This window comes from Lepidothrix coronata, unplaced genomic scaffold (assembly GCF_001604755.1).
Source record: "Lepidothrix coronata isolate B3197 unplaced genomic scaffold, Lepidothrix_coronata-1.0 Scaffold388, whole genome shotgun sequence".
Classification (NCBI taxonomy): Eukaryota; Metazoa; Chordata; class Aves; order Passeriformes; family Pipridae; genus Lepidothrix; species Lepidothrix coronata.
In genome coordinates this window covers 14,468-34,762 of record NW_016690568.1, presented here as the reverse complement: position 1 = coordinate 34,762, position 20,295 = coordinate 14,468, and the positions used below count along the sequence as shown (strand labels likewise).

Sequence of the window (20,295 nt, the reverse complement as noted above, 5' to 3'; positions counted from 1 at the left end):
AGCCTGCTTCTGGTCAGCAAACCTCTGTGCAGGGATGCGCAGGAAGGAGCTGCCTGCATCCCCTCCTCCCCGAGCTTAGCCTTGGTGTTAGGGGAGCGGGGAGGGAAAGACTTGGGAAAGTGGAAACAATGAGAGTGCAAAATCTTCTCGGTTTGGTTTTTCCAGCTCTGCGTGTTCATATCCCCCGGGACATATCCCTGGTATCAGATGGCAGCACTGGCCTGGGAGTCCCTGATCCCGTTTTGCAATCCCCCAGTCTCAGCCAGCAGCTCAGGCCTTCCTGTAAGTGCCCCGATGGTCACGGGGAAGGAATGTTCCCCCGGCCACATGGGGAAAGGTCACCACGGGCAAAGGGGACGCTGGGACTGGGCTGATGAGGGCAGCGCCGATCAGACCGGAGCCAAAAACATTCTGGCTTACAGGGGAAATGGGAAAAGAAAAAAAACATTTCAAGAGGTTAAATATTTTGGGCAAGGCCCCGCTTCCTTTCACAGGGCACATCTCGGAGCAGATGCAGTGCCCAGGCCAAGTCCAGGAGGACGTGTGTGCGTGTGTCTCATCGCTCTCTTAGCTGGAGGATGTTTCCTGCTGAATCTCTTCCCAAAAACATCTGTGCGTCCGCTAAAACACTGCCTGGGACAGAGGTTTGGGCCAGTTACTGCTGCTCAGAGCAGCCCTTGGGCTGAGCAGCATGTTGTGGCTCCCTTCCCTTCCTACCCTGTGCCTGCCAACAAACCTCTCCCCTGGATGCAACTCGGAAGGAAAGCTGTGGCCGAAGCGGGATTAACATCCAATATTAAGGGCTTAACTCATCCCTGCCAGCCAGGGGTTCCAAATAACTGCCGTGCCTTGTGCCTTTTCCTTCCACCCTGGAGTTTGTAGCTGCCTTGGCTAAGCTGGAGCTTGCTCCTGGCACTTTGTTTTGAGAGCCTGGCCTCCTGGGCCAGTTCCCTGGCTGAGGCTCCTGGGAACTCTGGTCACATTTATTGGGGTGGGGGCGGAGCGGAGAAAGGAGGAGGAATTTCTAGGTTGGGCTTATGAACCCGAGTTTTTCAAAATTCCCAGCGTGTTAAAAAAAAATACAAAGCTAATCTGGCCCTTCGTCTCTAGGTTACGTTTGCCTCGGCCGGGGCTGAGCTCATGGAAAATTGCAGCTTAGCTCCTGTGCTCCCTGCCAAGATTAGTAGGTTTAAAAACTAACTGATAACATCTTTGTAAACTTGGAGTCATTTCTCTAAAGCCTGCTGATCCTTCCAGCCTGGATTTTGGAGCTTTCCTAGAGATCCAAGAGAGCCAAGCAGGACGATGGTATCTGCCCCAAAAAATCACCCTGGAGCGTCACAGTGTCTTCAAATACCCTGAGGGAGCAAGGAGGCTGCTATTCCCTGAAGGGTGTATTGGGATCCCTCTCCCTGCTCCTAACCAGACACACGGCACACAACCACGCTCTGCACGTAACTTATAATAATCACCGGTTTTATTATTAAAAAATTACAATAGAAAAGTACCTTTAAACATATTTCCAAAAGCGGAGTAGACAATGTGGAAGCTTCTCTCCTCTCCACGAGACAAAGTACAGGAAATACTTTGCTAAAAGAGTTAGTCCCTCGCTTGGGAACGCCGGTATCGTTCCTTTTAGAGCCACTCTGAGGTTTGTTTTGGATTTGATCTCTTCTCACATCACTTCTATCAGTCCCATTTTTTACAGAAGACTCCAACGGGACGGTTGCCCAGCGTGAAAAATCCCATTTTCTCATCCCCCTGCCCCACCCTGACAGCCAAAATATCAACTGTCTTATTTTGGCCCACCCACAGGACAAGAGGAAGGAGGAAGGAAAAGGTGATGATGCTGAATGAGGCCATGGACAGCTGGGAAACCAGCTACAGTGAGGCCTGGGCAGCGGCTGAGCTCACTGTTCCTTGCAGCTGGAATGAGGACAGGGGAAGGAAATGGAAGGAGGAGCTTTGCGCCTCCCTTTGCAAGAAACCAAGACCTGATATGAGGTTTTGGGTTGGTTTGCTCTGTTCATTTCTTTCTGCAAATTCCTCCTGGAGCAAGGAGAAGGAGCGACTAGTACATCAAGCAGTCTCTTTGCTGGTACACTACCTCCGTAAAGGGTGTTGGCAGCTTCCCTTCTTGTCTTTGCACATGGAAACATGGGAATGCCACACGGTGAGCGGCCGGACTGGCATAACCTCGGTGCTAAAACCCCAGTCCAGCGCTTCGGCGTAGCAGGAAGAGTTTTTCTCATACAGCAGTTTACGTTGCCTGTAACAGCTTGAAGCAGCCATGGCAGGAGGAGGAGGAGGAGGAAGAGGAGGAGGCAAATTGTCACCTTGCTACATGTGCGGGCCGTGTGCCCATCCCTGATCCGAGCCGTCGCACCCCGCGCAGAAGCTTTGCACAGCAGCTACGAACACAGCCCTAAGGTACAAAAAAACACCGGGAGAACGTTCCTGATTGTCCTGCCTGGTTGTCATTTGGTACAACTGGGAAGAAGACAGTAATACTGCAGTGTCCACGGGCGTCTCGCCGACACGGCCGGAGCACAGTTCCCGCGAACCCGCGTGGTGTGTCTCGACATCTGCACACGCGTGAACATCATGCCTTCGACATGCAGCTGACGGGGCCGGGGGACAATATAAGACTCTTAATTACACGCCTTCCAAAAGTCAAGCACAAAGCCTGTGGTCCAACCCGGTGTAAGATTGTCCTGTTTGAGGAGCTTTGGTACAAAAATACTTGGCTCTCGGTTTAGTCTGCTTTCATATGGTTCTGTTTGAAAAGTTCAAACACTGCAACAATGCCTGTCAAACCATGCTTTCGGGAGCAACACACTCTTCCTTACAAATATACAGTGTAAAAGAGGAAAATATTATTACTAGGTAATGTTTTTCTTCTAGGAGAGCAGATGTGTGATAGAGGCTGTGGGAAAGTCTTGGAGGAATCCAAACTCGTGTGAGGGTTTTTTTTCAAGCCTGTAACAACAGAGAGAGGTGTTAAAAAAAAAAAGGCAGCTGTGATGGAGGAAAAAGGGGCTGTGATTCATCTCTGGTCCTTCATGGGGAAACTCCTGTGCAGCAGCATGGGGGAGAGGGAGGCTTGTTTTGGAAATCTGTGCCTGGACCTCACTCCAAGGACAGGGAAAGGCAAGGTGGGAAATGCCTGTGCAGGGACACTGTTGGCATCCCAGGTGTAAAGGACCCCCCTGGTCCCAGTTTGCTCCTCCCAGTGGCTGAAGCCCCTGGGGTTTGAACTGGGAAGGTGAGAGTTAACTTGAATTTTGCACTTTAAGAGGAATTCAGTCTCTGTTGATCCAAGGCAGGAAGCGAGGACGGAGATGAGATTACCGGGGGTAATTCAAAGCTGAGAGGCATTCCTTGGCTGTGGAAACCCTCGCCCCAGATAATAATAATGATAAAGGCGGGAATGGCAGGGCCGTGGTTCCGGCTGGGCAGCAGCAGGAGCAGCGATGCCACCCTGCAGGGATCAACCCCAGGGTCACGCCTGCCTCACTACCTATTCCCTCGGGGACAACACATTGGCTTCCTCACCCTTTGGCCCCCTCCCCAAAGGCAGCCAAGCCCACGGGACAGCCGGACGCCATCCCGGCCTTACCAGCACACTGTGGTCCGGCGGAGAGCATGTCACCCCAGTAGCTGCCTTGGAAGACTCCACTAATACCCACAAGACTGACTGTAGGCCACCATCACACACCTGAGACCTGCGGGAGGACACAGCGGAGGGTGAGGGACGCTGGCACGGGGGGCTGAGGTCGCGGTGCTGTGGGGAGAGGTGGTTTCACAGTGGTCAGAGCCGGCGCTTCCCAAGGGGGCAGTTTTCACCTTAGCCCTGCCCTGATGGGCTTCCAGGCAGCAAGTACAGGACAGGGCCAGGCTGGCAGCAAAACCCTTCCCTGGGCTGTGCCATTCTTGGGTGGAGGAGCCTGACAGGGAGCCGGGAGGTCCCCAGCCCTGCATCCTCACCACCCACTGTGGCTATTGGTGTTGCTGTGGGCTGGTGGACCTGTTCCAAATGATTCACTCGCCTCCCCTTCCCAAATACGGCTCTGCTTACATTTTATCTGGAAAGTTTGGCACGATGCATATTTTGGAAGAACCACTGGTTCCCAAAGCCTCGCCGCTCCCTATTTTTATCTGCTGGGCCTAAAATAGCCGGTAAGTTCTTTGTGGATCCAAGTCTGGGTCCAGCTGCAGCCAGGGCTGGGCCTCCTGCCCTCCCGGATGAGTGACCATGGGAGCATGGGCAGCCAATACCAGAGCTTTGGATGCACTGGGTGTGGAAGCAGGAGGCTTCCCAGCAGGGATCGGCAGTGTGCAGGGATATTCCCAACTGGGATGGTCAGGGTGGGTGGGATCATGGGGTAAAGCAGTGCTCAGCATCCACTGAACCTCTTTCCCCTCTTCCACTTGGGTCCCCTTTGTTTATTTATCCACGAAAGGCCGAGTTATTTGCAGAGCATGTCTTGCAAGGCTTTTTCCATCCAAAGAGGTCCCAGATGGAGTCGGACCAGTCCCTCCCTCCAGCCAGGCAGCTTGGTGAGGCTGCACTTCTTATTTTGGCAGCTCTACCACCCCGAGCTGCCAGGAGTGTTTTCATTAAGGTTTAATGAGATGGTTGTGTTGGGGCTCCTTTTTTTTCCATCCCTGCACCCCCTCCCCAGCAGGATGCCTTTTCCATCCTGCCCGGGGACATTTGGGAAAGTGTTGGGGGTGAATGGTGGTAGGGACATCCCCTTCCTGGGGACAAGGCAGGCAACTGGACTTAAGGGTGGCTGCTGGAAAGTGGCCTCACCAATAGTCTGGCCACCCACCCTGAGCTGCTGGAGACCCCAGGAGCTGTGGTGGTGGGGGAAGGCCAGGGTAAGGTTGGAGGTGGATCCCAGCCAGCGCAGGAGGATGGGACCGGGACAGTGGCACTCACCTGGCATTCAGCAGAACTGACGGGACTTCCAGCCCTGAGAACCAGCCTCGGAAGGAGGGAGCCAGCGCATCTGCAGAGGCAAGGGGGACACAGAGTGAGAGGGGGGTGGCCGCCCACCCTGGCAAGATCCACCTGCATCTGGGATCCCCTTTCCCGGCCTTCCCCAGGCACAGGGTGGAGGGAGGTCAGAGCACAAGCAGTACAGCCATCCCAGCTCCAACCGGGACAGTAACACTGGGGCCAAGCACAGCCCCCAGCATCCCTGCTTCCAGCAGGATGGAGCTGGGATAGCAGCACCACAATCCCACTGAGCAGGAGTGAGCTCATCCCTCTCAGCTTCTCAAAAGCCCGCTTGAAACAGGGTGGAAAACATCAGATGCCAAAACCCAGCACATGGTGCTCAGTGCCCTGCCAAATCACACCAAGTCAGCCCCCGTCCATCCCGAGGTTCCTGGTCCCGCCGCTCTCTGCAGGATCCAGCCGAGCAGCTCCAGTTTGGACAGTGGCACCCATTTCCAGTGCCCCCCACCAAACCTGCATGGGGGGGGGGGGTGGGAAAGGTGCCACCACCATGCTTCCCCTTGTGCTGATATTGCACATCAGGTAATATTTCTTCTGTCTAACCTCAGCCTAGGTTTTCCCGAGGGACCCTCGAAGCTTCCGTATGCCTCCGTTTCCTTTGCTGTCGCTTCTCCGAGCAGGGCAGGTGCTGCCTGTTAGCAGTTATTTGACAAGGCGAGTACGTAGCTGCAATAATATTTACTACTGCTCTTCCTATGAGCAGCAGGGCACGAAAAGCTGGAGTTTCGTCCAAGGTTTGTACGCCGAGCGCTTTTCCACACCCTCCCGCTCAAACCAACCCCTGGCTGCTCTGGCTCCCAGCAATGGTGGCTCTGGATAACCTGGCTTAATCCTGGTGGGCCAGGGCCAAAAGCCCCTTGGAAGCAGTTTATCCAGCTAATCTGTTTCCGTGTGCTCGTTTTCTCCTGCTCATCGCCGAATCGGAGCCAGCAGCAAGGAGCAAAAGCCAGGATGATGTCTGGCGCAGATGCTGGGGAGGCAGCTGCCCATTCCCCTTTCGTGGTAGAGGTCTTTTCCCAGCATCCCCACGATGTAAGGCTGGCGCTGCAAAGAAATCCTCTTCCTCCTCCATTTCCACTTCTTCTCTTCTTTCCCCAGCTCCTCTCCCAGGCGGATGGTTAATTTTTAACAGCCACGTGCTGCCGTCGGGGGGCCACCCCGGCGCTGGCAGCCGGCAGAAAGCACTTGTGACAAGGCAGCACCTCGTCAATAAAAGATGGATCCTCCGTTTGCGCTTCGCTTCCCTCTCCTCCCCGTCAGAACCGCTCGGCTTCACACCCCATGTCCGGCACACCAAATCCCAGCAATGCTCCAGGGGCTTTGGAGCCCCCATCTCACACTGCGCCAGCAGCCGGATGGCAACGAGTGATGAGGATGGTCCAGACCCGGAGAGCATCCCCATCCATCTATTCCTCCCTCCCTGCCCAGTTGCCCCACCACGGGCGGCAGCAAAGGTAGGAAGGCAGAGAGAGGTGTCTGGGGAAAGGCAGGACCCCTGCCAGCGCTCAGCTCCGTTTGGGAGCCATCCCTAAATCTCAGGGAGCGGGGAGTGAGTGCCTGTTAGCCGGGCAGAGGTTAGTGGTGTGGTGGGCACCGAGGGAGAAGGGGGTCCGGGGAGGGTGGAAGGGTGAGCAGTGGTTGGTGAGGGATGGGTTGGAATTACCTGGGCGTGCAGCGAAGCGGGATAGGTGAAAGCAGGAGGAGGTAGAGCAGGTGCTAATTCCGCTGGGTACAGAGGGTACGGCCCCCACACTTCAGGGCTACTGGGGTAAAGTGCAGGCACTGTGAGCTCATCTGCAAGAGAAGAAGAGGGAGAGTTAACAGTGACCGCAGGGCCGCCACCCCTGCCACGTCCTTCCTTCTCCCCCCGAAGCAGGAGCAGAGCTTCCCCTGGAGAAGCGCAGGATGTCACCGCCGAGAGCCAACGTGGTACTGGGCTCGTCATCTCCAAAAGGTTTAATGATCCCAGGGATCCAGCAGAGGAGAGAATGTGGCTCAAGCCTGTGCACAACAGTGAGGTGAGGAACCAGTGTCTGCGCGAGAAAAGCTCTTCCAGAGGCAGAAACAGGTATGGAGCACTCACGGCAGGACATTGCTGAGACCCCCAGATGTGACGAGGAAACTCCCCGGCACGGAGAAGCAGCACCTTAGGCTTGTCCCACTCCCAGGCACCGTGCCAGGCTGGCTATCACCTGTCCCGGGAACCTCTCCTTTGGGGACTCCTGGCAGCAAGCAGGTGCCACTGCTTCCAATTGGACCTGGCATTCCCCACTGCCACCCCCCCACAGTATCCCTGCTCCTTCCAGCACCCCACACGACATCACATTCCCTGAATAAGGTGTTTTCCCCGGGATGGGGGCAGCCCCCAGCGCCCGCCACCCCAAACCCTTACTGGCGCCGCAGGCCCCGGTACTCACAGGGCTCCCGGGCGATGAACTGAGGTACGGCGGTGGGGAAAGGGGTGCTGGGATTTGGGGTGCCCACCAGCTTGCTCTTGGCCATCTTGGTGTTGGCCTTGGCGAACTCCAGCCGCAGCGTCTGGGGGATCTCGGGGTCGAAGCGGATGCCCTGCGGGAGGGGAGGAGGGAGGGGAGGCACGGCGGGTGGGCGAGCGCTGCCGCGTGCCGGCCCCCCCGCAGCAAAAATAACTCTCTCCCCGTTATTTATGGGGTTTTTTTTCAACTTCCAGCCTTGAAATGAGCTAATTTGCCGGGCCCCGAGGCAGCTCACATTCCTCCAGCATCTTTAGCATCGGCACCATATTTGGCAGTCGGCATCCCCGCAAGGCCAAGCTCTTATCCAGAGGGATTAGCGGAGCCAAAGAAAAGAAGTTTTACATTGAAAATGAAGACAGGGAAGAAAAACAACCCTAAACCAAAACCCGGGGAGAGCTGGTGAGGAACCGCAGAACCAGCTCCACATGATTCTGCCCCTGACTATTTCCAGGTAGCTCCACAAGAGGTAGAAGGGAGCTGCTAAAAGTGAGGTTTGCTTTTTCTTTTGCAGATTTTCCCGGCATTTTTCCTGCTGAACAAACAGGAGAGGCTGGGAACGGTGTCTCTCGCTTGTATTTGTATCTAAGGCTCGAATCCTGAGAATTCAAGCCCTCCTGGATGGCCCTGAGAAAGGTGAGAGGGATGCAGCCGCCTGGGAGTGACGATGGGATTGTCTGGAGGGATGGGGATGCTATGGGGCGTGGGAGCTGCACATCCTCAGCGTGGAGGAATTCAGGGAGTATCTGGAGACAGGGAAACAAGGAGAAAAGTGGGAAAATGGAGCAGCCAGGCTGGGCACACTCACGTTCAGAGCGTTCTTCGCCGCCTCTGCCTCAGAGCGGCTGTCGAAGCTGACAAAGCCTACGGGCTGTGGAGGAAGGAGAAGAGGAGCCATCAGTCAGGTGGGGAGCAGAGGGGACCCCCCTCACCCCAGGGACTGGTGGTGCCAGGGAATGGTGGGATGATTGCCCCGTTTGGAGCGGCTCCTACCTGCTTGGAGGTGAGTTTGATGAGAGACCCCTCGTACCCCTGCAAGGAAAGGATAAAAAAGGGTGTTCAGTGGAGATCCCCACCATTAAATAATAATAACTGAATGAATTGACTGAATAAATTTTAGGGGAAGAACCAGTGGGCTCCCAGATCCCAGTAAGTTGTTTGGGGCTGGGGCAGGGGCCAGCTCCACACTTCCAGTCCCCCTTTCCCTCACCAGTTTGGTACCTTAAAGGGCCTGAAGAGCAGGTAAAGTTCCCGGGGCTTAATGTCCAGAGGCAACCCGCTGACAAAGAGTGTCCTCACCTGGAAAAGAAGAAAGAAGGTTCCTGGGGATACTCTTCATCCCTTACTTGGCTTCCTGCAGCCAGAGGGACAATGCCAGCCCAAAGGGACCCTCCTGGGCAGCCAAAAGCCTTAAGCCGCAATTGAGTGATGCAGAATTTTTGGGAGGGGTGTTCCCATCCTTCGGGTGACCATGGAGGAAGCTGCTAAGGCACCATGGAAAGGTAACGGAGACCTGTCCTCACCCCACAGAGTGCTCTCTGGGCTGAAAAAGCTTCCAGCATCCCAGCACCTTCCTACCCCGGTCTGGCAAACAGGATCTCTCCCGGCATCCCCCAGCGGATCCGGGACTCTGCAGACAATGCCTATTGTCTCAGTTTAATTGCAGCAGCTCATTAAGGACTGGGAGAAGCAAATCCCAGCTCTTCCTCCCGGAGGAATGGCCGGCCCTGGTTTGGAGGGGGCTGGGTTTAAGCAGCTCGTCCCTGGTTTGTAGAAGTCACCTTTTAAGGGGTTTTAACCCTTTTTTGATGGATCTAATGTTTGTGGTGGTGCAGCATCCTCAAAGCTGGTGTGTTTGGCAGAAATCCCGCTCCCACCAACTCCGAGGCGGGATGTGGGGCTCCCCAGGGATAGGCAAACCCTGTGTTGGGGTGGTTTTGCTTTACAACCAGCTCATAACTGGTGAAGCAATGTGGGGAACTGGGTCTGCTGCCAGTTCCCCCTCTCCTCATCCACAAAATCCCATCTGAACACTTTGGGCTAGAGGAGGGGAAAACTTTGATTTATTTTATTTCATTTTTTTGGCCACGCACCCTGCCTGCCCCATTCCCTGGGAAAGAGACATGGGAAACTGCCAGAAACAGCCAGCCCAGGCCTATTCTTCTGCTGACATTTCTTCTTTCTCTTGCAGATAAGCTATCTCCCCCATCTCCCAGCCTGGGAGCAGCAAACATTCCTGCTTTGTGGAACAAAACCTCTGGCTGACCTGTATCTGTTAAATAACAAAAGGTACTCGAGTTGTTTGCATACAGCCCTTGTGCCAACAGCCCTGGTGATACCCATCCTGGTACCTGTGTTATCATCATCATCATCATCATTCCTGCAGGTACCAGCATCCAGGCCCGATGGGATCAGCACAGGGGTGTCCTCACCCGTTCCTGAGCCAGGGCTGCAGGCAGGCACAGCCTGATAGCCTGTCCTCTCTAGTGGAGCCACCCAGGGTGGGCTGGAAGCCCCCCCCAAAGCACCTTGGGGGACCTCTGCCAGATTTCTGCTGTCTCCCAAGACCAGAGGCTGATGGAGCATCCCAAGGCATTCAGTATTGTTCTGTCTCCCCATGGAGACAGTGCCCAAATTTCTCCCAGCAGGGAGGCAGGAGGAGCTCCCCTTGTGCTCATGAAATTCAATGTAAAGAAAACAAATTTATCCTTTCCTTGGGGAAATAAATATTTCCTTTCAGACAGGTCTGACTAAGCGTGGCTGCTATCCGGGGAATTGGCTCTCCGGATGCATCCACCTTCCCAGCTGGGTTTGTGAGCATCCCTGCATGGTGTCCCCTGTCTCCATCATCCCTGGAGCAATTCTGGCAAGCTGGCTTCCCATTTCTCCCTGGGGAGCTGCATGAAACACCAGAGGTGTCGGCGACAGCTCCGGGTGGGGGGAAACCCACTGCCAGTTTGCAGCATCCCTAAAATCCAAATCCTACAATCTCCCAAGCCTGGCAGATCATTTATCCCCAAAGCCACGTGGGAGAGAGACGGGAGAGATAAAAGACCCCAAGGAACCCTCCGAAATTCAGCCCTGCAGAAGAAGGGCTTCTCTTCCTTAATGACTTGTTTTCTTTGGAAGTTCAAACGCGGGTCGGCCAAGTTTGAATCCGTAAAATTACCCAGCGGCGAGAGGGAGAAGGGCTCCAAAGGATCCCCCAGCTGGTTTCCAGCCCCAAAAGGCCTGGGAGAGGAGGGAGGGATATGAGCTCGTGGGTGCCCCCCATCTGCACCCCACAAAAGGGGCCTGGGGTGTACCGAGCCACAGGGATGTTTGAGTAGGTCCTGTGCAAACAGCATCCTTTTGCTGGGTAACAACAAACAGGTGGAACTGGCAGAGTAAGGGAGTTTCCTCAGGGATAATCCCAGCAGGCTGGACGGATATCCTTTTGCCAAGGGAAGGATCTTAGCGGAAATATTACTCCTGCCCTTAAATGGAAGGGGAGCTTCGGCTCGCAGGGAGCTGCTCCAGGTTTTCCCGCGCCGAGAGATCCCAGGGATTCAGTCACCGTCCTCTACCAGAAACACACTCAGGGCAAAATCCCACCCTAGACTGGGAAAAAAAAGCGCCTTATCAGCCAGCAGGCAAATATATGCTCTTCCATGGGGAAAAATGACCCCTTCTGGCACGCAGATGGGGTGAGGCGCCTGTTCCCAAGTATCTCATGGGATGGGGCCAGACCTACAGCTCCCAGGCAAGGATTACCGAGGGACGCTGGAGCATGGGATCCCTGCAGCCCAAACCCCTTTATTTTATTTTTTTTTTTGGACAGCTCGAGCTGTTTCGTTTCAGTTCTGCTGTACAAACATGTTCAGTTTCTTCTCGGTGGAGCATTTCTCCATCTCTCCTTCTCCTTACAATTTGGGGTGAAACCAAAGGTTTTTTTCCAGGTCAGAAGTGCCGATGTTTGCTCTGGGAAGCTGCTGGCCACGGGTGCAGCACCTAAAAGGTGACCACCTTGATTTCCTTCCATTTCCTTCCATGGGGATGGCAGCTATGCATGAGGAGCGCTCCAGGTCCCCTTCCACAGTCCTTCTCTGCTCCTGCCACTGCACCCCACAGCTCCCAGATTTGCCAGGGCTGCTGGATCCCTCCTCTGCCTCCTCACTCCTGGTTTTGTCCCCTCTTGGCTTTTATTGTCCCTGCAGGACAATATCTCTGCTACTCTCTCCCAGAAGCCACCTCCATCCCACTTCTGGCCCGTCCCTCTCACCTCTGCATCCCACCATCCCCTTCCGTTGTCCTTGAAATTCCATATCCCATCTGGGGCATTTAAAGGATGACGGAAAGGGTCTAGGGGGGTTTGCTGAGATGGTCAGGGCTGGAGACACACAGGGAGAGGCAGGGCCTGGGCCAAGAGGTGGCTGGGGTCGAGGAGGAGAGGAGCATGGATCGAGGATGGCCCAGCATGGAGAGATCCGTGACGGAGCACTGGCAGCCCTCCTCCTCCTCTCCTCACCTTAAGCCACAAGCGAAGTTCCTGAAGGTAAGGAAGCATCAGGGAGGCATTACCCTGTCTCGGACCCCCATCAGATGGCGGTGCCCAGAGGGATGCCGGGTGTCCCACCGGCACGGTCACGGTCCCCTGCCCCTATCCCTGCCCAAACCACCTCCGGTGAACGTTAACAGGCTGGGGGGGGAGGTGGGAGGCATCCGGGTGATTCATCCACGAGGCATTTAATCGCCTCCTTCAGCCCCGGCTCCCCGTCCGTCCGTCCGCCCCTTCCAGCGGGGCTCGCTTTAATTCTCCACCAGCCGATTATCCGCTTGACTGCCCGCCGCCGGAGAGGCACCGCCGGGCAGCCGGATCCCGGCGGGAGCGGGAGGGCGATGGCACGGGGCTGCCATGGAGCCAGGGAACAGGGCGAGCAGAGCTTCTCCCCGCACCCCATTCCCGGCAAAGCGGGGTACTGTCGTCCTCCGCCCCCTCCTCGCGGCGGGGTGCATTCCGGCCCCGCCGGGATTAGTCCTGGCATAAATACTCTCTTGGCTAATGGAGCGTCTTCCTCGGCTGGGTTTAGATTCCCGGGCTGTGTGTACGCATGCCTTCAGCCCGCAAAACTCCCCGACATAAACAAGGCTGAGGCCGAGGGATGCCGGCTCCTCCGCCCGGGGAATGCGGGAGGACCGGGATCAGCCTCCGGCCTCGCCACCCCGCAGCCTCTTGTCCAGAGGGGCAGACAAACGTCCGGTGACGGACAGGAGGAGAGGAACAGCCCTCGGGGAAGAGCGAGTCCAGAGCTGCCGGGGCTGGAACGAGGAAGCGGCGGAGGAAAAGGCAGCGAGAAGCCAAGGGAGCAGATGGGGGATTGCAACAGAGCAGAGGAGCGGCGGGATCAGGAGGGGGTCACACGCGGCCCTGTCCTGCCCAGACTTTGCTCCCAAACCCTCCGGACCCCACGCTTCAAGGGGGAAAGGAAGCAGGAGCACGGGGGGATGCGACAGAGGGGCCACGGGGGAAAATTTTATCCACTCACTGGGCGCACTACCCCTCAGATACCACCCCTGGTGTTCCCTCCCCACGCCACGGTCCCCCGGGGTGAGGGATCTGGCATGGGATGGGAACGAGGGCCACGAGCCGGGCTCTCCGCAGCCGCTCCGCTACCAAATAAGGCCTCCGCCGAGCCTTTTACATGCCGTTCTCGCCCGGCCAAAGTGACGTGACCGCCCTCCCAAATTGTTCTGGCTCCTCCGTGGGGAACCCCCTGGCTCACAGCTCCCCTGTGGGTACCCCGGGGAGGAGGCGAGAGGGATAGGGGGGCCACCCGGGATGCCAGGAGCAGGCAGGAGGAGCGGGGCTGAAGTGGGGGCTTTGCCCACCTGGCAGCAACCTCACTGATCTCCCCGGGATAGGGGCTGCTTCCCCCTCTTTTTTGGGAGGGGGCAGGAGCCTGGAAGGCAAGCCCTGGGAGGGGAGAGGTGCGGCTCAGTAGCCGGGCAACCCCCTTCCCCTGCGCTTAAGCAAATACTCGACAGCACCGGCTCTTCCAGCCTGGGCTGGGCAGAACTCCTGCAGGGAAAGTACCTGCCTGCCACCGGAGGAGCCCGGCTCGGCCATCGCCCTCCTAAATGTGTTCCCGGCACAGCGGGTGACCCTGGCACCTCGCAGCCGTCCCCTCCAGGGACTCCCCATGTCCAGCATCGAAAGATCAGGGGTTCCCCAAGTGCGAGCAGTGCGACAGCCGGCCCCTGGCCCCCCGGATCCAGCCGGGGGGGGCACATGCCGTGCCGTTGGGGAAGGCAACAGGCCTCCACGGGTGTCTCCCACTGCCACGTTCGGCCGAGCCACAGCCGCGGGACCCGGCAGCATCATCTCCCACACACCCCTCGAGGCCAGGAGTGGGAAAACTCCCCATTATTTAGGAAACTTTTGAAAGTTTGAGGCCAGAGCCACCTCCAGAACAAACAAATGAAGGCAGGCAACAGCGGGCCATGGAGCTGCGGTGATCCCAGCGCTGGCCATCAACCAGGGACCCCAGTACGAGCCGGCCGAGACCTGCCGGAGCAGCCCGGAGGGTGGAGAGCGAGAAGGAAGAGGAGATCCCAGATCGGAATCTTCTCGCTCTCACCCTCCCACAAGTCCAAATTCCCATCTCAAGGTCACGGGCAAAACCAGGAACTTTGCGGTTGGAACGCAGAAAGCCAGCTCTCACCGTGGCGCGGCGTGGGGTTGGTCCACCGTGGGGGAGATGTTTCGGACATCTTTGGGGGGAGACCCACGGGAAGGGACGCGTGGCCGCTGGATGCGCTGCACCCACCAGCACCGGCAGCACCAGGCACCGGCCCCGGGCCCGGGGGGAGCCTGGTTTGCCCCCCACGGCCCCGCGGAGCTGCGTGTGTCGAGTGGGGCTCCCCACGCCCGCAGGTCCCCGCCGGGGAGCCGGCGGGGCGTTTGCGGGGAGGCCCGGGGGGATGCAGGCGGTGGATGGGGGCGTCCCTGGGAGCGGCGATGCGCTCCGCGCCGCTCACCCCCGTCCCCCCGCAGCAGCCCCGCGTACCTGGAGCCTCGCAAACCGACGAGACCCCCCCCCGGCGAAGACCCCCCCCTCCCATCCTGGGTGGATGCGTGGGCACCCGCGGAGCGCAGCCCCCGAGGATCACAGGTGGGGAGGGAGATGCCCGACCCCCCTTCCCCCCCCGCCCCAAAACCCCCGTGTGTGTCCCCCCGGTACCTCCTCCTCGGGCAGGCCGGTGTCGGCGGGGCCGCTCTCCCGGTCGGCGGGGAGGTTGCTCATGGTGCGACCGGCCAGGCTCCTCGTCCCGCCGGCGGCAGCAGCGTCCGGGCGGGCGGCGCTGGAGGCTGGTCCCGGCGGCGGCGGGGGGGCCGGGGCGGGGCGGCGGGGCCGGGGAGGGCCGGGGCGGGGGCGCGGCGGAGCGGAGCGGAGCGGCGGGAGGCAGCGCGGGCGCGGCGGGATGGAGGAGCGCGGGGTCGGGGGCACGGGAGGTGCGAGACGGGGCGAGTGATGCGGGGTTTGGGAAGGCGGGACGCAGGGCTGGGGAGATGGGACGCAGTCCCAGGAACATAAGACTCATGCTGGGGACGCTGGAGGTAGGGTTGGCGACACGGGACAGAAGGCCGGGGACACAGGGCACCGGGTTGGGGATACAGGACAAGAGGCATGGGACACGGTCTAGGACCTGGGGTTGGGCTTACAGGACACGAGGCTGGGGACACAAGGCACAAGGATGGGGAGATGGGCACAGGGCACAAGGCTTGGGGACATAGGGCAGTCCCAGGGACATTGGACACAGGTTGGGGACACAGGTCAAGGCTGGGAAGATGGACACAGTCCTGGGAACACTGGACACATGGCTGGGGACATGGGGCACAGTTCCAGGGACACGGCTGCATCAGGGCTGTGGGGCAGAGGAGGGGACAGTGCTGGGGACACCGGATGCAGGACTGGGGACAGTGGGGGGAGCGGTGGGGGCTGATCACCCCAAACCAGCCCCACCTGGGGGGTCAGTCCCTCCTCACTTGGCCCCAGGGCTGCATTTGGGCTCCCTGCTTAGGCTGGGCTGTAGCTGAGCCTGCGCTGGGCCTAGCACCCTTCTCCCTTCATCCTAGAGCTTGGATTTGGGTTGTCCCAGCCCTGCACATCCCCACGGATGGGGCTGTGGTCCCAGAGGCTCGGCTCCAGAGCAGGGTGAGGAAGACCCTGGGGGTGAAGCCCAGCAGCTGTGTCCAGAGCAGGTGCTGCCTGTGCACAACGCACAGGGACCGGAGTGACCCCGAGGACATCCTGCCGATGGCATGGGGTTTGTTCCAACGGGCATTTAAGGTCACAGCTCGCCTTTCTGTGCCTCAGCGGCCAAAACAGACCTGGGGGCAGCTGCCTGCGTGTCCTGCTGGCTGCCTGGGGGACTCAGCCCAGCCAGCGATGGGTTTGCAGCCTCCCCACAGTGGCAATTTACAGAGCAGAACCTCTTGTGCCGGGAGGGAGATGGAAATAAGCTGTGCCAGCTGGATTTGGGGGAGCAGGAAGTGTCTGGCTACAAGGACAGGTGACCCCCAGAGGGAATCTAGAGTGCAGGAACTGATCCAGTCACCCCAATCTGCTGGAGCCTCTTGCTTTTGTGAGTGGATTCCCAGCTAAAGAGTCCTTTATCTTTGGGCAAGGGGAGAAGCTGGAGAGATATGTTTTCCCCTTCCATGGGCATCGCCACAAAACGCTTTGTCTGGACAGCAGATGGGACAATATTCCCAACCCTTATTTGGACTCGGCTTTGGGGAAGAGCTGCAGTTCCCCGGTGGCGCTGGAACACGGCTTGGAATCACAAACCAAAAAAACTGGCAGGTTTGGATTTCTGGTAGCCATGAAACTGAACTCAGGGAGAAAAATCCAATCGGCTGTGGCGGGGGCTGCACCACTTCCATGCCTTGAAACCCCTGGTCCCAACCCAAAGCCCCTCGTCCTGCAGAACTTGGGGTTTCTCTGCAGTGGTTGCTGATGGTCTCCCCTCTCTCTTTCCTACAGGAATTTCTGCTGTGGCACTGATGTCTGTCTGTGCCAGGACACACCACCAGGCTGTGTCATACAGGGAGGTTGTGATGGACGGGGGAGGTTGTGGACACCCCTGGGGAATCTGGGGGGCCAGCTAGGAAGCGTGGCGATTCCCAAGGCTCCAGTAGAGTGGTTTGACTAGCAAGTGGAGGAGGTTCAGCTCCGTTGTGGGCCCTCTGGGAGGGAAGCCGAGCAGGAGCAGCCCTCAGGGGCAGGGACAGAGGGTGGCACCGGGTGCCTGGAGCCTTTCCCACCCCAGGACCCGCGTGGATCCGGGATGCGGGGCCGGGTCCCCCGAGCAGCGCGGGGGCACTTCGCCCTCTGGTGGCGGGAAGGGGGAAGAGCGGCGAGGTGGCACCGGGGCTGTCCCCGAGCTGTCCCCGGGGGTGACGCGGCGACACCCGCCCCGACAGCTCTTGTGTGACCCGTGCACCGCCCCCCGCGGCGCTAAAGGGCTGCGGATCCCTCGGGCAGCAGAACAGGTGACATTTTATTCCCAAAACAGAGCACGAACAATAGTTAGTGCGGGAGAGACAACAGACCCAAACCTGGTCTGAGATTCCCGGTGGAAGATAAATAAAGGACACAAATAAGCAACAAATTGTTTGATGGAATGAGGATCACAGAGACCGGATACTTCCCGGAGCGTGTAGTGCTTCCCAGGACCAAACACCCGGCCAGCCACCGGGAGCAGCAGGCAGATGCTCAGCTCTTGACAGGGGTGGACGTGGCCTTCATGGTCTTCTTCAGGTGGTGGTAGTTGGGCAGGATCTTCATCAGGAAATCCAGCTGCAGCGTCTGGGGCTGGAAAGGGAGGCAGGGGAGGTCAGGCAGCAGCCCGAGGGGGACAGGGGGTGCGGGTGTGTCCCCCCGTGTAAGACACCCACCTGCGGCCGCTCGGTCTGCACGCGCCGGAGGCAGTCGGCCCCGTAGATGACGGTGTTTTCGGGGATCACCTCGTAGGTGTTGATGTTACAGCAGGCCCCGATGATGCAGCCGCTCGTCAGGATCACGTTCCTGCCAACAAATGCTGCCAGAGAGGGAGGGGGAGAGAGGAATCCCTGTGAGAGTCGTCCCCTGCAGCGTCTACAGGAGCAAAATCTCACCGGGGCCAAAGATGATGAGCCGAGACTCACCTTTGGATTCGATGACGTTGTTGTCTCCCACCTTCATCGCCTGGGAATCTACAGGTCTGTGTTAAGTAAAACTGTAAAATGCTTGGCTTTTATTTCAACAGGTAAAACCCTGATGCCATTTCCGAGCCAACACCCAGCACTGGGATGTCTGAACATGGATAGAGCCCACACCTGCCCCCCCTGTATCAGTACAGAAGTGCGGTGTATCCGTCACTCCACAGCAAGGATACAGCACCCAACCTCAAAAACATTGTTGGTGCCAATGACCATGGGTTTGGGCTCCACATCTTCAGTCTCTGGGGTAATATTTTCTGGATAGCTGCAAGAAGGAAGAACAGATTTCCCCGTCAGAGATCACAACTCAGCAACGTCCTGTTTGGCAGCTCAATTTCCTGACAGACTGAAGCCATGTATGTCCCACCCAATCCAGGTGGACTGTCAGAATTTTGACACTGCTTAGGATTAGGATCCTTCTCCTCTGTCAGCTGGAGAAGGATTCACAGGGAGGACTTAGCAACCTTCCAGTATCTGAAGGAGGCCTACAGGGAAGCTGGAGAGGAACTCTGTGTGGAGAGGAACTCTTGGTGACAGGACAAGAAGTATTGGGTACAGATTGAAAGAGGGGAAATTTAGGTTAGATATAGGGAAGAAATTCTTTACTGTGAGGGTAGTGCGATACCAGAACATGTTGTCCATCCAGGGCACTTGTGGCTGCCCCAACCCTGGAAGTGTTCAAGGCCAGGCTGGATGGGGCTTGGAGCGGTCTGGTCTGGTGGAAGTGCCTATGCCTAGTGCTTACGGCAGGGGTGTGGAAGGAGATGATCTTTAAGGTCCCTTTTGGAAGGTGCTTAGCATCCAATAATTCTATGATTCCACGACTTCTTCCCAAGCCACAGTGCCACGGACATACACAAAAGCATGACAGTTTGGGATTTTTTTTTTTTTTTATAAATAAATTCTGCCTCGCCAGGGTTTTTAAGCCCAGCGACGCCCCGGTGACCCCCCCCGGCACGGTGCAGCACGGACCCGTTGATGATGAGCGCCTGCTCCTCGATCAGGTTCCCTTCCCCGATGACGATGGGCCCCGCCTCGGCGATGATGCGGGCCTTGGGGTGGATCACGGTCCTGGGCCCTGCGGGAACAGCGCCGCGTCACCCCGGGGCTGGGGGGGCTGACACGGGCCGGGGTTTGCGGGGGGACACAGCCCTTACCGATGGTCACGTCCCCGCGGATCTCGCTCTCCACGCACACCACGGCCCCCGGCGCGATCTTCACGCTGCGGGCAGGGACGGGGCGGTCACGGGCGAAGGGGATCCGCCGGGAGCGGACGGGGCGGCGATGCGGGGAGGGGACGGCGCCTCCCGGGGGTGTTGTGAGGGGATCGGGGGTGATGGGGAGGGAGGATCCGGACTCACCTCTTCTGCGCCTTCTCCGCCATGGCCGCTCCGGGCGCCTGCGCGGGGCGGGGCAGCGGCGGACGGGCGGGCGGGGCCGCCCCGGCTGTGCCACCCCGGCTGTCCCCGTCACCGCCCGCTCGGATCCTGGGACCAATAAATCGGGCATTTTTGGGGGGGCTCAGAAGCGGAGACAAAGTCTCATGGTTTTTGGTTTGTTTGTTTTTTTTTTTTTTTTTTTTGCGTTGTTGGCACTTGGAACCAGTCCCAGCTGGGCAGTCTTAGGGCAGCGAAAGGGAGACTCGAGTCCTACTTCGGGAGTGCGAAACGAGGCAGTTTAAGGGTTTGATGGCAGAGCCCAGATTCTGCGGTTTTGGGGGCTCAGGACAGGTGAGGGGGCGGGTCGGGCCAGTGGAAGGATTTGGGAGGATTTATTTCCAAAGTCGAGAACACCTGACATCTCGGTACAAATCTGCAACGGGACTAGGAAAAGACACCCTCCCTGTTCTTGTCAGGGCTTTTATCGTCCCTGCTCCCTCCCTCCCCCCCCCCACCTTCCGCCGTGGGGTTCTTCGAACGTGTGTGCAAGAACTTATCTTCTCTCGTACCCGGGAGTCAGCTCCTTTGGAATGCAGGAAGAGAAGACACCTAAAAATTCGTCTCTGGGAAACATGACTTTTTCCAGGCAGGACGCTTCCTTAAGCGAAAAACCCTAATCTCCTCCTAGTAAAATCTTTCGGAAGGATCTTCTGCAGTTACAACCCCTCTCTCCTCGTCCCCGCCTCCCTCTTTCCCCGCAGCCGCGGGGTTCGGGACGCCGATTAATAAAACCCAAAGGGCCTTGAGCCCCCCACGGGGCCGGGACCGCTCGGCGGGTCCTCCTACGGAGTCCACAAACACCGCCCGACACTGCCGGCGCTCCGGCCCGTCCCGACATAACACATGGGGCTCCGAGGGGCAGGTTCGGACTTGGGGCAAGTCCTGCACGTGTGGTCTCAGAAACAGACCTCGCGATCTCCAGCGCCTCCAAACAGCTGCCTTTGGGGAACAAAAACCGGGAACTGCGTTCCCAGCGCGCCCCGAGGGCTGTTCCTGCAGTGCCGGGCGGGTTTCGCCAGACGGCGCCACCGAGCCCGTTGGTGCCGCAGCCCCGCCCCGCTCCCCCCGCCCCGCAGGTGCCGCGCAGGGACCGCC

General features: G+C 58.2%; 2 protein-coding genes and 1 long non-coding RNA gene across 3 annotated transcripts; 1 reads left to right on the top strand and 2 right to left on the bottom strand.

Moving 5' to 3' along the window:
• Positions 1-1,441: 1,441 nt before the first annotated feature.
• On the bottom strand, positions 1,442-14,847 carry RBPMS (RNA binding protein with multiple splicing). Its single transcript, XM_017839227.1, has 9 exons — positions 14,739-14,847; positions 8,740-8,817; positions 8,512-8,550; positions 8,327-8,389; positions 7,444-7,594; positions 6,690-6,820; positions 4,946-5,015; positions 3,620-3,725; positions 1,442-2,979 (listed from the first exon to the last, which is right to left on the bottom strand). The coding sequence occupies exons 1-7, from the start codon at positions 14,799-14,801 to the stop codon at positions 4,953-4,955; spliced, it is 588 nt and encodes a 195-aa protein (XP_017694716.1). The 5' UTR covers positions 14,802-14,847; the 3' UTR covers positions 1,442-2,979; positions 3,620-3,725; positions 4,946-4,952.
• LOC108509684 lies at positions 6,859-10,226 on the top strand. Its single transcript, XR_001878681.1, has 4 exons — positions 6,859-7,094; positions 7,716-8,154; positions 9,049-9,367; positions 9,710-10,226. It is a non-coding gene; the product is annotated as an uncharacterized LOC108509684 (long non-coding RNA).
• Positions 14,848-17,037: 2,190 nt separating the features above from the next.
• DCTN6 (dynactin subunit 6) lies at positions 17,038-19,187 on the bottom strand. The gene is made up of 7 exons (XM_017839214.1): positions 19,123-19,187; positions 18,919-18,983; positions 18,734-18,839; positions 17,938-18,026; positions 17,708-17,755; positions 17,459-17,601; positions 17,038-17,375 (listed from the first exon to the last, which is right to left on the bottom strand). Exons 1-7 carry the CDS (start codon positions 19,143-19,145, stop codon positions 17,277-17,279), a joined length of 573 nt encoding a protein of 190 aa, XP_017694703.1. The 5' UTR covers positions 19,146-19,187; the 3' UTR covers positions 17,038-17,276.
• Between the last annotated feature and the right edge of the window lie 1,108 nt (positions 19,188-20,295).